Below are 16,846 nucleotides of genomic sequence, written 5' to 3'. Positions count from 1 at the left end.
AATAGCTTCAATATTACGCTGAAGCATTACTAGTTCAGAATAAACGATTTCATCCGATTTAACTTTATATAATTATGAAAAATGTGTATATACAAAAATTTTATTCATCTATTCAAAATGTACTGTATGACGAATTGAATTGAAACTGTGATTTAATAATTGAAATTGGACAAAATTTGAGCATTCTATTAATCAATAATTTAGGTTTATTTTGCAGTGGGACAAAATTTGAGCATTCTATGTTATGTTTTAGACATTTACAATTACACAAAAATCTTAAATATTGATAGGTAACTAAAACTAATCTCATAAAGCTCAATATTTCAATAATATTAAAATAATCATAGAATTTACCATCTACAACTACTTTTGCAATAACAAGAGGGGCCAAAAAACCCCCAAATAAAAATATTTAAAAGTAAGGAATAATTACTGTCTCCATCTTGCTAACTTACCAATAAACTTGAGATCTATAGTAATGAAATCATCAAAACCAAATAAATACATTAAAAAACATGTACCTATGATTCAGCTATTCCTATGTCAGATGATCATGGCTTTGCCACTTCTTTAACCCAAAACTGATCCCCTCTTCTTGCACCATAGACAACTCTCTCTCTCTATATACTATTTACACAAGCCATGCTTGATCATGCCTGTGCGTGAAAACGCGACACGTTCGATGCTTTAGTCACTTCGCGCTTCATGAGGAGGGCGTACAGCAGCTCGTTCCACGTATCAGGCACCCCCGGCAGACACCAATGGCTGCAGTCTTGCCTGTGAATTGGCGCGGGGCCACCCTTCGGCCCCAAGTAGTACAAAGAAGAGTGTCCATCTTTCCTCCTCGACGTCATACGAGTCACATGTAGCACATCAACTTCTCTGAGCTCGGATGAATTCGCTATGACTTGGGAGAAAATGGTGTATTTAGTCCATGTGTGAGATGGCACGAGTGAAGCTCCAAGCTCTGGCAGCGTCTCCTGGTGGCAGTTTCCCCCGGTTCTCCAGTCACCGCCCCTGAAAAGAAACGTATGCTTACCACCTTCGTTGCATTCATGGATAGGGTGATAGAAACGCGTGTTTAGGGCAAACCTGAAGTGGACAGGGGCGTACGAGCGGAAGAAGACTTGTGACTTGGTGGTATTCACTTCGCGATGAATCCATCTGGTGACGGTCTCCAAGGCTTTCTGGTACGCGCTGTCGACTTCCATATCCATCTTCACGTCCGGTCCTTCTTGAAAATAACAGCCACTGATCATCCACGCAAAATGTTCAGTAACATAATTAAAATGGCGAACGAGCAAACGCCAAGCAAGAGAGTTTTTACCCTCTGACAGTCTTCTCATAGTTCCACCAGTGCCCAGTGTTGAAGATGAGGACGTCCGCGTCTCTCCATTTGGAAGACATCCAATCCATTTCACCTAGTTTGAGAGTAGTCTTGACCACCGGTGGGGCTCTGGGAGGAGGCCGGCTTTGCAATACAAGAAACGGGGCTCTGTAGTACTCCACCGTGCAGTTGTAGTCTGCAAACTTGAAAACGAGGAAGCCCTTGTGTTTCGTGATGGGGTTTCCGTTTACTTCATACACTGCGGTCTTGTCAAGAACCACCGAAGACAGCATGCATAGCAGAGACTCCCACTGGTTTCTTCCAATCGAGTCTCCTGCAAACACAACTCGTTTGTTTCGCAGTTTCTCTAGCATCATCCTTGCATCAAATCTGTTTTACCATATGTAAGATTCAATACTTAACTCTTCAAAGGCCAAATTCATCAGAATCTATATCCCTAATCAGTAAACATCATTGATTGAATGTGTAAATCAACTAGAGTTGAAAATGGAGGTGCTTGAACTTCTTTTATAAGTTACATAGTGATGGTTCATGGTAGTAAATGCATATAAACACATAATTAATGAATCCATGGCGGATGCTATATTTACCACAAAACACAAGTAAATGACAACTTAGTCATACGATGAAAATGACCACTTGAAATTGGAAAAGATAGATGAAAAGGTCAAACTATAAGGATCCAGGATAGGGATGAAAAAGACCATTTGAATTAGGAAAATTGCAGATAAAAATGAAACTTCTCAAATAGGGAAAAGTATAAAAAAAAAAGTTGGTAAATGCTGATGCAAGAAGAATCTATGACAGATGCATCTACATTCTCCAACACTTAAAAAACTGTAACTTAGTAACAAAAGGAAAAGACATTTATTGCCATTTCCCAAATTCCCATCCATTCTAAACAAGCAAACAATATCCAAGAACATAGCATAGGTAAACATGAACTTATTCTACAAATCTAGTCAATAAATCAAAGCACCACAGAAACACAATCAGATTGATTCAACATAATTCACATTCATTCAACTTGGAATCAAGACAACATAACATAATCCAATCCAATCCAATCCAATCAATTCTGAGAAACAAATGAAACCTGGGCAAATTGCAATCTTTAGGCTGCCACCTCCATTTCATGTAGAACAAATCCAGCCGTCCATTTTCAGAGCACCTGAATCCATCATCCAAGAATCTGCAATCCCTCGACTGATACAACGGGTAGCTCTCATCCCACACCCAATCACCATCAAACACGTCGCACCCACCACCACCCTCACTCAAAAAATCAATCTTTTTCCGACCCACAACGCCGCCGTCGTTCCTCAGCCACAGAAACCTCTCATTCTGAGAAGCAAATCTCGCCCCTTTACTCACGGTTCTGTAATCCAACAGAAAGAAGCAGAAAATAACGCCAACCGCCAAGCCCAGAACCCCAACCGACGGCTCGAACGGCCGGAAACGCTTCATTTTCTTGCAGAAATCGACAAATTTCATCGCCTCCGAGGCTTCAGCAGATGGGGCGTTGCACATTTTGAATTTGTGAATAAAGATTCGATTTTTATTTTGTGGGTGGATTTTCTTTTCAAAGTGTTTAAATAAGGAGGGAAAGAGGAATCAGTGAAGAGTCTGGTTCAAGCAAGATAACAACAACAACAACAACTGAGCAATCATAGCAAGTTAGGTCTGAGAGTGTTCATGGACTGTGTGTGCGTGTGTGTGTTTACTTGTTGGAAGAGTAATGGGGGGCAATTAAGTATTGTGATTAGTTAGAAATGTGGGAGTAAGGGAGAGAGGGGTGTCTGTCTGGAAAGCAAGGTAGCAAGAATGGAAGAATTTAGAGAGAGAGTGGTGAAGGTAATGATGGTGAAAGTGGGGAAGGTGGCGAGGGGAGTGGATTTCAAATTTTAATTACAGTTATTAGCCATTATTGATTTTGGAACAAAACAGGAGTAACCCCCTAAATTAAAATATGATGAAATTATATTTAATTAATCCGAGGGGAAATTTATTAGAGTTTGAAACTACGGTTTCAATCAACTCTAAATTTGCGGTTTAAGATTTCCAACGCCACATTAGTGAGAAAAAAATTCAGTGGTCCTAGTATACCAAGTGACAATCTGACTTGGTGTGTCTCACCAATGTTTCTTTGGCAAATGGAATTGTATTAGGTCCCACTTCCAGCTGGAGCATACATGGCCAAATAGATTTTAAAGGAAAAAGTGTGATTATTTATGGAAATTTTTATAATTCTCATATACTAAGGTGGCGTTCGGTTGTCATAACTAATATCATGAGACTATTCAAGTTGTGGGATTACTTTAGTTGGAGGGGGAGACTATGACTAATTATCATGAGACTATCCATCTAGGATTAAGTTGAAAGGTTTAATCTTATGAACCAAACATGATACATATTTAATCATGAGATTTAATCTTGCCAACCGAACACCCCCTAATAGTACTATGTATACAACCATATATACATACGGAAATTATGCACAAGCTTCATATTTATTCATATTCTATAACTTCAGTACATAAGATATTAACTTAAAGTACAATTTATTCATGTTTTATCTTCGTTACTTTTAAATTATTTTTTATAGTTAAGTTACTATAAAAGACTATATATAATTATGTGTAGTATGGTTTATTTTCTTAGTTTTATAGTTGATGTTTCATTGTTAACATAATTTTATTAATTATATAAAATAAGACCGGAGAGAACAACGACGTCAACGTTCTCTTGATTTGATAAGCGGTTATCCCCGGGCTGTCCTAACGCCCAATGTCAATGAGTATAAGCGACTCGTGCAAAAGGTTTCACAATGTGAAGTAAATGATCAAGATGGAACTCAGCAACTACTTTCGCTTGCAAAAGGGTAAAATCTTTGTATATTTCACTTAGGTTCTCTACTTGCATTCACTGTTTACTACAGTTTACACTTCATTAAAAACTATTCATTTAATATTGGAAAAGTATTCTAACATATTAGCCATTTAAGAGAATCATAAGAGTGTGGTCGCCTGCATTTGTGGTCTAGCTTTCTGAAATAATGATAATGTTCTGGTTCAGTGAGATTAATGGTGTTGTAACACCCTAATCACTGAAATAATCTTGTCGACCAGAATAGGAGGTGTGACCGTTTTGAGGAAGGGTGGATCTGATTTCATTAGCAATGGCGAAACAGGTAAAAAAAGGGTGTGCCCCGTGCTCGTGCTCGTGCTCGCGCTCGTGCTCGTGAGTTGATAAAATAGGTTGCACGGGACACTAGTACGACTTCTAAGGCGCTTCCTCCTGCCCTTAACCCTAAAGTCTTTAATTTTATGTGTATCTTTATTAAACCACATTTATGTTTGTGTAACACGTATGTGGTCTGCATTTTATGCTTGGACAGGACAGGTGACACTGGGTAATTGTTTTGAGTTTATTACCCAAATCTCTAATTATATGTTTACATCTGCGCATAAAGCCACTATTCTTTGTTGGATACGGATAACGCCTTTACGTAAGTTCATGAATTCTTTATTTTATCAATATCCGTCAGGATTAATGCTCTCTAATATACAAGCTAAACCCAAATGTTTATTTTTAACCAATTATTATCATGGAGTATACTTTTTTTGGCTTTTAAACTTTCCAAATTTAGTTTGTATCTAAATATCATTAGTTAACAGTTCGGGATTTTTGGTCCATTGAGCTGTTGTAAAAATCTCGATGATACCTTTGTGTTAAATAAAATACTCCACACTATATAATTGTGCACCAGAGAATTGAAACAACACGATTCAAAATAAATACCTAAAAAAAATTGAGAAACGAAGAAGATCTGAAATAAAGAGTTCTTGCAAGTGGTGTGCAAGTTAACCTGATCTAGTATGATAATTGTCCAAGGCTAAAGTCCAGGTTCGAATTCGCTGTGACGCTGTCTCTCATTTGCCTCCTTTAAAAATCCTAGATGAAATAAGCAATCTAAGTCTCCTCTTTTTCAATCCTGTGGCATCTATGCTAAATAGCGGTGATAACTAAAGCTGTATGATTAAAAGGTAGAGGCTATAATGTTAAATTATAACGTACATAGCATAATAATATAAATCACAAAGTTTAAAGTCGATAATCTGGATTTTAGTTATGCATAACAAAAGCAACAGCTTCCAAAAAAAAAGTGCAATTCAATCTACGGTTGTTGCATTACACTAGGATAGATATTTCATATAACTTGAGATCTTCATGTATTCCCCTTGTTACAACAAAGTCCACAACACAGGATCCCTTTGATAACTTCTGTAAATGCAATTTCATTAAATATTGCTCACAATTAATCAAAACATATGCATTAAGTTGGCGTATCATAAGAGAGAAAATCATCAAATACCCAAAACAACACAGATGCTCCTTTTGGTTCATCCGATGGACGGTAATTAAATTCTAATGTGTGTGGGGGGGGGGGAGGGGAATGAACCCTAATTGTATTCAGTTGAGGTGGATGCGCCATACATTTCGTAACGTTCAAATGCACACGTTTTTTTTCCGAATAGGTAAGCTGTAAAATTTAGGGTGCCTAACCTGTGCTTAAGAATCCGAAGGCGGTGGTGGCTGCTGTGGCCACATCTGCTGAGCCATATATGGGCGCGACTGTTGACCATACATGCCTGGATCCACAGGCTTTCCCACGTACATTGCAGGAGCTCCAACAGGAGGAGTAGGTTGTTGTGGCATGTAATAGTATGGAAGCCCCTCAGAAGGAGCTCCGACCGGAAGGGGTCCTCGGGGCATTGAGGCAAGCACCTCATCTTTCAGATCCTCCCTGGGGACGATATCGACCAAGAAATCGAATATGTCCGTCCTTGTTATAGCAGCTGCAATGTCATTCTTCTGGAGCGTCCTCCTTTTGTTCTCTTCAGTGTGGTTCCACGCACGTAAAGTCAGCTCAAGAATGAACATTTCACAGGCTCGTGCAAAGATAACGGGTGCTTCTGCTGAGATCATCCTAACGTCTTCGTCTGCTTTCATTATCTTCTTGATCCTGGCTAACGGCAGGCTATGGTTCTTAAAATCTGTCGCCTGATCGATTTCTTCATACTGGGTGGCCCAGAAGTTCTGGAGTTGTTGTTGCAGTTGCTGCTGTTGCTGCTGCTGTATGTGCTGATATGCAAGTTGGTGTTGCGCCATCTGAGCCGGAGATGCAGAGAGACCGGCAGCTCGGGGAGATTGAGACGAAGCAGCAGGAGAAGAGGCTCCCGTCATTTGGTTAGCTTGATACGGATTCACAGGATACGGCATCTGAGCAGAGCTTCCCATACCTTGAGCCTGACCATTTCCTTGCTGGTCCATGACTTACGAGCTCTTTCAGGAAAGTTTAGGTTTTGGACTGACTGAGTGACAGATAACGAAAACAGGAACAACATCAAAATCCAGATGACAAAATGACACGAAGGAGTCAACAAAAATCACAGACAGGTCTGATAATATGTGCATAGTTTAATTAGAGACGTTTTCTACAAATTTAATGAGCCTTAACTGATATAGTAAGGGTGAATCCATGTGGAAAGTTTGTTCTATAAAAAGTAGGAAGAAAAGAGGGGGAGAAAAGGAAAGAAAATAATCACATGACATATAAGTATTAAACCCAACTATTGCTACTTGTATAGAAAAAGGATCATTGATATTTAGTATGAACTTGGATGTTAAAATAAACAAAATGAACAAATCCAACTCACAACTAGAACTTGATGAATCCACAATTCAATGATCCACGGTTATGTCACGTGACTTACGACACCAGTTATCAATCTACTCAAAAGTTTATTACAGCTAAGAGCGGAGGAATAAAGGGAAGTTTCATTAGCAGCTCTACAACGTACACTAACACAGCCACGTATCACTTGATAACCAACGGACCTATGATCAACGAATGACAGCTCGCCACGTACAATAACAGCCATAAATGAAAAGAGAATAAAAGAATCATTATAAATCCAAATGTACCGCCAATCTTTTGATACAGACATGGCTGATTCATCAATCTACAGTTTGAATTGTCAAATGTTACCTAAGACTGCAGGAGCCTTTCAATGTTATAACTTCGCTTAGGGGGCTTAAAATAAGTTCCTCAAAAGATCTCATAAAAGACACCATGTCATTGCAATAACTTATGTGGAAAACAAGAAAGTAAATAACAGAGTGTTATAATGTTATTGCACTTTTAGTTTAATAATGATTTGTTGTGTTTTTCATCAACAACGTCAGCAGTTCGGTTACTCTGCATATCTTCGTTTTGTCGCTTTCCAACAAGCCTAACTTCGCGGAACCAATAAATAGCGAGCTACGCAAAACAGCCAAATCATAAAGAATACCACGTCAACCCCAAAAGGCATTCTACTCTTTGATTCACAATCAATCTAGGGTTTGAGTCATAAAATGCTAACTAAATTTTTTCATGTTATACCTATGCTTACATGACTCAAAATTAAGTTCCTCAAGAGATCCCATGAAAGTATAGGCTAAATATCATTAATAAATATAACTAGTGTTTATTTTACCATATGTTCTCCAACACAAATAAGATCAAACTTTAGAAACTAATCATGGCATATGTATTACTTATCCCAAACCTAAAATTAGTAAAAAAAAAATACAGCAACTGAAACCTACTTCCACCTTTGCCTCCTCCTACCTTCAAATTACTAAAAAAAATGTCTGAAATTGCTCCTTAACCTTTCATCCACCGATTTAAACCATGAATCTACCAAATCATACACAAGCTCATACAAAATTCATCTCCTACCAATCACGAACCATACATAAGAGGCAAACAATTAGCCAGTACCAGCACATATACCTCAAAGAAATAAAGAAATAAAATAAAACAGTAAAAGCAGCACACATACACGGAGTCAATACCTCTTACAAAACGGTACCTAAAATCGTTACGAGTTGAGGCACAACTTCAACTTTGAAGCAAAAACAAGAGAGCAAAATAGCAAAGCGAATTTAACAAATGAAATCACAAAACGGCGAGTTTAGTTAGTTGCATACCTTTGGGATGCAGTTGAAAGCGGAGAAGGAATCTGAGCAGAAGGTGAAAGCAACAAAACTAGGTTTATTGGGGGAAAATTAATTTTATGTAGAGTCCATACAAATTTCGTCACCGATCAATTCAGTGAATAATTATGATGGCATGTGTACAGTCACACACATATATATACGTACATATGCGATGTATGTATATATATATATGTCTAGGTGTAACATTGGTTGGCCAAACTCCATAATTTTGCTCTACCCAAACTGACCCTACCCAATTATTCGTTTTACCTTTTAGTTTTAGTCATAATAAAAATAATTTTGATTGAGTAGTAAATAACACAAATAGGAGTTTATTATATTCCCTTTGTCCCAAAAAAAGAGAATTGTCATGGGTTTTGGTAAAATAAGAGATAGGGTGAAAAAGTAAGTAGTTTAAATTGTTCTATGTGGTTGGTGGGGCCTATAAATGTTGTTCTATGTGGTTGATGGGGCCTATAAATGATACTCTCTTTGTATTTTAAATAATAGAAACATTTGAAAAGACACGGGTTTTAATGCACAATTGGTAAAGTTAATGAGAAAAATTGGTAAAGTAAGATAGATGAAAAAAAAAATGAGTAAAGTAAGAGAGAGACAAAAAGTAATGAAAGTAAAGTTAGTGGATTGTGGGGTCCTTGTTCTAACATATAAATATTCTAAAGTTTCTATTTTTAAGGAACGACTCAAAATGAAAATATTGCTATTTTTAAAAAATGGAGGAAGTAAAATAAAAGAGAATGAGAAAAATGTTGTCATAAATCCATATGGACTATTTCTATGGGGGATGAAAAAATATAGTCAATTGCTAAAATTGATAAAGTAAGAAAAAAATAAAAAGAAAAATTGTGTTAGTGGAAAATGGGTTCTCATAAAGAGAAAGAACTTTCCTAAAATTCAGTGTTTCTATTTTTAGGAAATGGATAAAAAATAAAAGAGTTTTTATTTTTAGAAAACGAATGAAATAATAGTATTGTTTAGTTCATATTGGTAAAAAGCCTGGTTTTCATCAATCAAGAAATAAAAACAGAAGGAAGAAAAAGCTAATTATAACTCAATTTTCTTGTCAAATTATTTGGTTTTATTATGTACAATAATGCATATTTTTGGTAATAATGAATACTAGTTATATGTTACTATAATAATACACAGATCGACATTTCTAATTAAAACCAAATTTTTGGACGAGCAAAGTGTTTATTTCATTATCTCAAATGTTTTCCACATGCATCACTCACCCAAAATAGGCTAAAGTCGATTCAAACATCTCTTAAAAACTCACACATACCAAACAAAAATCACAATATGCCAATTAATTTACTATTTTAAGGCGAAAGTCGGTTCAATGTAACAACTCAACAACAAATCAATTTTAAATATGCTTTTCCAAAAAACATTGGTTTAGTCGAGTAAATATGTTTTTTACACTTCGATCAAGAATCATGGTACAACCCCAAACATTGTTGTTGGAATAAAGAGAATACTCTATGTATGATTGAGTGAAATAATCAAAACTACAATTAGAGTATAGTCAAGAAAAGAATAAATTAATTTAGATTTATTAAAGATAATAGAGTCATAAATAGATTATATACTTTCATAATTAATATATAGTCTGAACTCTATAGAAAGAGTTACATGTATGAGAGTTAATAAACATGAGTATAAGGGTGCGTTATATTGCTAACTATTTAAGTTGCTAACTATGCTAACTCATCAATGCAGTGTATCAAAAATGTAATATCAACACAGTATATTGAAGTTCAACAAAACTATGTGTTGACATTTTAAAAGTCATAAATAGATTATATACTTTCAGTTAATATATAAAGAGTTAGATGTATGAGAGTTGATAAACATGAGCATATGGGTGCGTTATATTGCTAACATTTTAAGTTGCTAACTCACTAATGCAGTGTATTAAAAATATCAACACGGTGACATTAAAATGTCAACACATAATATCAACACAGTATATTGAAGTTCAACAAAATTATATGTTGACATTTTAATGTCATCGTGTTGGCATTTTTAATACACTGCATTGATGAGTTAGAGAGTTGGCAACTTAAATAGTTAACAATTGATCACACCTCCATGAGCACGATACACATTTTTTATTATTCCAGTAATTTATTTTCTGCATTCTATTTTCTATTAATTATATGCTCTTGATTTTCAAAATACTTTGTACCCATTAAACAATTTATATTATTGATGTATTATAAATTACTAAAAGATAGAGTTAGTCAATTCTAGTTTTCGGGAGAGAAAGCTAAAAAAATCTAGAAGAAGAGAAGATAGAGGAGAGAATATTGAACAATTACTTCCATGCGTATTCCTTTTTTTTCCCAAAATTTACATGTTTGATAATATTAAGGATAATGAATTGTGTTTTTTTTCATTTGGAATATTTGTATGTTTTGATCGAATTATATGTTTAGTTATTAATTATATTCTTTTCATTTATAAATTGTCTGCCGGTATGCTAAGATACAAATAATCAGAAACATATAGCTATAACATAGATAAATAAAATTTGGCACAAGGCATAACACTAATATTTCACGAATCGCAAAAATAAACTAAATTTGGCCTGCTTAGCCCATTGAGCCCAATTAGATCACCATAAATGGACAACAACGTGGATAGAACAATTATGTACCAAGTATACAAATGACCCAATAAGAGTACTATAAAATAAAAAAATAAATATCACTAGGCAGTGTTACGGCCTCACGGGGGAATATAAAATAGTATTCCCAATTGAGTCATCTTATTATTTTGGAAAGTTTCAAATTAGTTGAGTCATTTTTATTTTAAACAAAAAGTAATCATGTCTCTTACTTTATTCTCTTTTAATCTCTCTTACTACTTTATTCACCATCCACTTAACACACTAATCTTAATCTCTATGCCGAAAAGAAACTGTCTCAATTAACAAAAAATGTAGGGTTTAATAAAGTTGGTATACAAAGCTTCTCTAAATAATAATCTTATTATATTCAGGAATTTTGTTGACCACAAGACTTCATATAAATTTAACAAAAAAATCTTGAATTTTCACGTTTTAGGTAATAACCAAACAATGAGTCAATGACATAAAAATTACAAACGTCCATTGCTAAATTTATATTGAAATTGATCCAAGTGAAGTTCTGTACCTAGATTAGTAAGATATGTTATAAACACAAAGAAACGAGATCATATAAAGAAAGCAAATTTCATAACATGCTGCAAACAGTTAATTAAATTAATAGGAACCCACCACACTGATTGTCCCATGCCCCATCTCACCAATAGAACATTATCACTCTACAAAGTACAAAGGGAATGATATTGTTTCCCATTGAAGTTGATTCATTGTAGTCATCCATAAGGCCATAACTCAACATTATGGATATTTGCAATAATATAATTGTTTGTTGATGCTATGCAATTTATCTTGTAATCATGTCAATGATGATGTTATATAAGTTCAGTTTTGATTACTAGATGAATTGCCACTCACAAACCATATTATTACACAACTAAGACAAGGCTGTACAAAATACACACAGGATTGGTCACAGCACTGTGAAAGAACAAACAAGACCTTGAAATAACACCAACTTTTGTTTGGAGATACCACGTAAAAGCTAAATTGCCCCTACTTTCTTGACACCAAACTCTTCCATTTATTTACACTGCTCTCTCTCTCCCTTTCTTCACTTATCATCTCAAGTGCCAACTCATAGAGTTCAAAGCCTTGTCTATTTTGTGGCTGCAACAATGCTTGGCCCTTCCACCTGAAATATCACATCACCACACACACAATAAGATGTGGCTGCTACGGCTTACTTTTAGTACATTTTCATACCTCAAATTTCAACAAATCACAATTATTCGGATCTCACCCAATAGATTCTCTTGCATATATCAAAAGGAGTTGTCTCATGGGGTAGGGGGGGAGATAGATCACTAGATCACATACCATGAATTTAGCTCCCCAGATCTCTTCCTCCTGAGCAGGGACAGCTGTAATCTTATTTTTCGGATTCTCGTAGCTTCTAAGCTCACCAATTGCTGTGGAGAAGAAGCACCCTGGCATATGGAGCAACGGAGTCACGGTTAAATATGAGTGTGTGTTTGTTTATCGCATAATGAATACCACAGGCTAGAAAGATAAGAAGTATCTTTACCTTGTGGGAAAGAAGCAAGTGACTTCCCACAAGCACCCTTGAGCAAGTCGGCATCATCAGCAAATGCAACATATCCATCAGCAGTGATTCCCCAGTAGAGAGGAACCTTAGCATTTGGGTCCTGTCACAATACCCACCAACTCAGACTTATAGCCAATAGATCGATAATACTATCCAGTTAGGTAAATGTAAGTTCAGTCACGGTCACTCACCGTGGCCACAAATAAAGTCGAAGTGGACTTGTCAAACACTATGAAAGCAAAGTTCCCTTCAAGATGTCCAACAACATGATTTGGAGGATAAGGTGCCCTGTCACGGAGCGTCTTGTATGCCTCGATCATCAAAAGAACCTCATTTGCAGATTTTGCAAGCCCGTATTGCTGCTTCAGGCTCCCCAAGTTGTCCAGTGCACCTTCAAACAAGCAGAATATTTCATCCTTCACTGCAAAAGATCTGCAAGTTTTCATCTAAAATCAGGTTCATTCAAGTATCACACAGTCAATCGATAAACTAAGCATAAATATAGTCGATAGACAAGGATTGGAGCCAATTATTTTTCACAATCATAGACACTCTAGAAGTCAGCAGTGATCTACCTAACACAGAAAATAGACATGGGCCATCAAACATCATGGGGTAACTTTAAGTTTTCATTTATATCCCAACCACCTATCTGTCAATATTTATCCTGAAGCTTTGTATCACTCCATAGCAGAGAGAAAAGTAGACCAAACTAAATCTTATTTCTCATCTATAAAGTCAGATATGGATGAATTAAACTCTTCAGCTCATGGCAATGGCTCTGTTAGATGAATCAAACTTAAAACGATAACCTAAATATAACTAAACATAAGTAGCACAAGGAGTTCCAATCTGTTAGAAATTTCTGGAATAAAAAAAAAGTCAACTAATCTTATCTTTCTTTATGGATCTACTTTTCCTATGGCTATTGGTGCACACATCTTCTAGTCTTGCCTAGAAGTCATTCGGCATCATCTTCGTATTCTGTTAGGCACATTACACACCTCGATACAATAAATAATACAGTAAATTTCAATAACACCTATGACCTACTCCATTTATAAAAATAAAAAATAAAAAATAAAAAATAAAAAATAAAAACAGGATTATTAATTTTCTAATCAGCTCCTTTAAACGTCTGATGACTGCGATCGTGATCAACAAGGCTACTAAAAGTGGCGAGCGAAAATTCACAAAATGATTTCCATCTCGTTCTCCACTTCTCCTCCATCAGCTCAGTTGAATCATAAGTATTTGACAAATTTATTATTAAACGGTTAACAAAATTGCTAAACAACGAAATATTTTACTATATCATGATATCATCTAATTATCTTAGAAATAACTTGCATAATCCAAATTAAACCATAGCTAATCAATTTCAACATAATAATGCAGCCAATAAACACACTCGAACCTCCAAAAACATATAAAAAATCGTAACGTGCTGTTAATAACCATAATCTCGGCATAATATACGATGCAATCAAATCAAACTTAAATATAATCAATTAGATGATCACTGATTCACTACCTCGGCAGCAGAGCAGACTGATTGCGGTGAGAGTATGCAAGCTGGACATCATCGCCAACCTTAACGGAAATCGCCGAAGAATTGGCGTCGAGGAATCGCGCCAGCAGCTTGTCCGCCGTAACTTTAGGCGACGGCGTCCGGCTCCCTGCTGCCACCAGCTCGTCCGGCGGCGGCATGATCGAACTGCTGAATATTCCCAACATTTTCTCTCTCCTCTCTCTACAAATGGATATACACACAGAATACGGATGTATGCTTCAATTACAGTGGGTAAAGGGGATGAAAATGGAATGGAAAGGAAATATAGCGAGGGACCATTTGGATTTATAGAGAGAAATGCGAGGGTATTTTCGTAAATTTATCGCTGAATCCTTTATTTTAGTGTTTTGAATAATTTGGAGAATTAGACAACTTGAATCTTACCTCCCCCGGATAATGCCTTCTTACACTTTACTCCCTATTTTTACTGAAAATTGCGTAAGATTGGGATAAAGTTTGTTACAAATATATGATGAGAATAACCATAGTCTTAATTTGATTTGGCATGATTTTTAATAAAATAATTGAATGTATAATGAGTCGAATAAGAATGTAATTGAAAATATTAGAATGCATATTCTACTTTTATATTAGTATTTCATATGTTTTAGAGAAGATGTTGCATTTAATCGGTGGAATATCTTTTAGTAGTACTACTATTACTAAATAGAGAGTTAATAGAGTTGAATTTATTAATAAAGACAAAAATACAACTGAATTAATAATGGAGAGAACAATGCAGTTGAGAACGTATATATGGTGATATACTTTTAAAAAAAATAGAAATATGATATTTTATACTCCCTCCGTCCCGGACTACTCGCACATTTCCTTTTCGGCACGGAGATTAAGGAATGAGTGTATAGCAAAGTCAACAATTGCGGCTGTAGGTGATAATTTTTACTAAAAATGAAAAGAGTGCAAATAACTTGGGACGCCCAGAAAGGAAATAAGTGCAAGTAGTCAGGGATGGAGGGAGTATTTGACAAAAAAAAGTGTAAAATCTTATTGGAATACAGATTATAGTTATGCGATAGTATGTAATGAAATGAGTGAATAGAAGAGTTATTAATTTATAAAAAATAGTAAAACTAAAAGTATCAATTTTAAAACAAGAGCTAAAATGTCCCTTTAAAAACAAAAGCTAATTCATTCAATTTAATATTTTCGGTTTTCTCATACCTAACACTTGCTAAATAGCTACTCCTTTAACTTTTCAATCAATATTGTGCATACTTAGTACAGCTAACACTTAGTATATACTATTTTTCAAAATGTAAGAGTTATGGACTAAAAAAGAGCTAAGAACCTAGGAGTGTATTAAAAATTATAGATATCACTTTATATCATAAGGATTATCTTCTGGATCACTTTATCTCACCAATTACAACAAGGAGTATTTTTCAAAAAGTTGATTGACACGGCAAATTATACTCTAAAGCCAAAATTCAAGGGTTATGAAGTCATTTCAACTTTTAGTGGTACGAAAAGGAAAAAAAGAAGCAACTTTGAGGCAGAATTGATATTAGACGTAAGAATTGGAGCACCGAGAAATATCGGTACGAAGTGGGGTCCACAGAAGGGGGTTGGCGATGATTCCCGTTGGGGGCATTTTGTAGGACCCAGCAACGGAGGTTTTGGATTTTTGTGTGTTAAGTGACACGCACTAGAGGTGAAAAAAGGTCTAGGGGAGAGCTAATCGGGTGTAGCGTCGGGTGCATTCTAGATTCTACACGACGACGCAGATTCCGCCACCTATCCTGATTTTCTCCTTGATTTTGCCTTTAATATTTGATACTATATCTCATTATCACATTTTATTTTTGTACTACTATTATTTATTAATTGTTTCGTGTGGCATTTATAGAGGAATTTTTTTATAAGAAATACTCCCTCCGTCCCCGAATAAGAGTCGCTAATTTTCATTTTGGGTCGTCCCCCATTAAGAGTCACTCTTCATTTTTACCATAAATGGTAGTAAGCCCATATTCCACTAACTCACTCTCCACTCACATTTTATTATAAAATCAATATAAAAATGTGGGTCTCACATTCCACTAACTTTTTCAACAAACTTTTCTCTACATTTCTTAAAACTCGTGCCCGGTCAAAGAGCGACTCCTATTAGGGGACAGAGGGAGTATAAAATTTCGTTATAATTAAGTTGAATCAAAATTTTCGGACATCTAGATTAAGAATTGTATTGAAAAGTAAGAGAGAAGAGTAAAGTAGAAAATATAAAGAGAGCGTAAATTATATGATAAAATAAAATAAAAGTGATTGAATGTTTTATTTTTTTGTAAAACGAGGAAATGACTTAGCTTAGTAAGAGGATTCTAAAAAGAAATACGACTTAATTTAGTTGTGACGGATGGAGTATTAATTTTTATTTAAAAACAATTTGCATTTTAATTTAGCATCAAGTAACGCAGTCATGGGCAGGTTGAACCGTTACATAGGGCCGGTCTCTCACCAATGGATGGGTCCAGGCTACTTTACCATAACCTGCAATGCATGGGACGAGATTGCATCACAATTGGTACTCTCTCCGTCTTGCAAATAAGAATCTCATTTCACTTTTGTTCAGATTTGAAGAATGGTTAAGAAAAGTGGAATATGACTCTCATTAGTTTTGAATGAAATGTGAGTTGAATGAGT

General features: G+C 35.5%; 3 protein-coding genes across 4 annotated transcripts; all 3 read right to left on the bottom strand.

Moving 5' to 3' along the window:
• Positions 1 to 367: 367 nt before the first annotated feature.
• Positions 368 to 3,233, bottom strand: LOC121762438 (protein trichome birefringence-like 11). Its single transcript, XM_042158320.1, has 4 exons — positions 2,445 to 3,233; positions 1,328 to 1,717; positions 1,093 to 1,251; positions 368 to 1,017 (listed from the first exon to the last, which is right to left on the bottom strand). The coding sequence occupies exons 1-4, from the start codon at positions 2,876 to 2,878 to the stop codon at positions 651 to 653; spliced, it is 1,350 nt and encodes a 449-aa protein (XP_042014254.1). The 5' UTR covers positions 2,879 to 3,233; the 3' UTR covers positions 368 to 650.
• A 2,176-nt stretch (positions 3,234 to 5,409) lies between these two features.
• LOC121783617 (nuclear transcription factor Y subunit C-9-like) lies at positions 5,410 to 8,547 on the bottom strand. 2 transcript variants are annotated; one of them, XM_042181748.1, is made up of 3 exons: positions 8,387 to 8,547; positions 5,915 to 6,723; positions 5,410 to 5,632 (listed from the first exon to the last, which is right to left on the bottom strand). In XM_042181748.1, the coding sequence occupies exon 2, from the start codon at positions 6,680 to 6,682 to the stop codon at positions 5,921 to 5,923; it is 762 nt and encodes a 253-aa protein (XP_042037682.1). In that variant the 5' UTR covers positions 6,683 to 6,723; positions 8,387 to 8,547; the 3' UTR covers positions 5,410 to 5,632; positions 5,915 to 5,920. The 2 variants fall into 2 exon arrangements, with proteins under 2 accessions (XP_042037682.1, XP_042037690.1); XM_042181756.1 differs by having other exon boundaries at positions 5,410 to 5,629.
• Positions 8,548 to 11,913: 3,366 nt separating this feature from the next.
• LOC121783609 (stem-specific protein TSJT1-like) lies at positions 11,914 to 14,447 on the bottom strand. The gene is made up of 5 exons (XM_042181738.1): positions 14,150 to 14,447; positions 12,807 to 13,047; positions 12,595 to 12,715; positions 12,387 to 12,496; positions 11,914 to 12,201 (listed from the first exon to the last, which is right to left on the bottom strand). Exons 1-5 carry the CDS (start codon positions 14,350 to 14,352, stop codon positions 12,166 to 12,168), a joined length of 711 nt encoding a protein of 236 aa, XP_042037672.1. The 5' UTR covers positions 14,353 to 14,447; the 3' UTR covers positions 11,914 to 12,165.
• Positions 14,448 to 16,846: the final 2,399 nt, after the last annotated feature.

The sequence above is a fragment of the Salvia splendens genome, chromosome 2, assembly GCF_004379255.2.
Source record: "Salvia splendens isolate huo1 chromosome 2, SspV2, whole genome shotgun sequence".
In the NCBI taxonomy this organism is placed as follows: Eukaryota; Viridiplantae; Streptophyta; class Magnoliopsida; order Lamiales; family Lamiaceae; genus Salvia; species Salvia splendens.
This window is presented reverse-complemented; position numbering and strand designations above follow the sequence as displayed.

Coding starts and splice junctions, on each gene's coding strand:
- LOC121762438 (XM_042158320.1), bottom strand. CDS start 2,878: ATGTGCAACGCCCCATCTGCTGAAGCCTCGGAGGCGATGAAATTTGTC. Junction 1,718..2,444: donor AAAGATTGCAATTTGCCCAG/GTTTCATTTGTT, acceptor ATGGTAAAACAG/ATTTGATGCAAGGATGATGC. Junction 1,018..1,092: donor TACGCCCCTGTCCACTTCAG/GTTTGCCCTAAA, acceptor GTTTCTTTTCAG/GGGCGGTGACTGGAGAACCG.
- LOC121783609 (XM_042181738.1), bottom strand. CDS start 14,352: ATGTTGGGAATATTCAGCAGTTCGATCATGCCGCCGCCGGACGAGCTG. Junction 12,497..12,594: donor ACTTGCTTCTTTCCCACAAG/GTAAAGATACTT, acceptor TCCATATGCCAG/GGTGCTTCTTCTCCACAGCA. Junction 12,202..12,386: donor TCTGGGGAGCTAAATTCATG/GTATGTGATCTA, acceptor GTGATATTTCAG/GTGGAAGGGCCAAGCATTGT.
- LOC121783617 (XM_042181748.1), bottom strand. CDS start 6,682: ATGGACCAGCAAGGAAATGGTCAGGCTCAAGGTATGGGAAGCTCTGCT.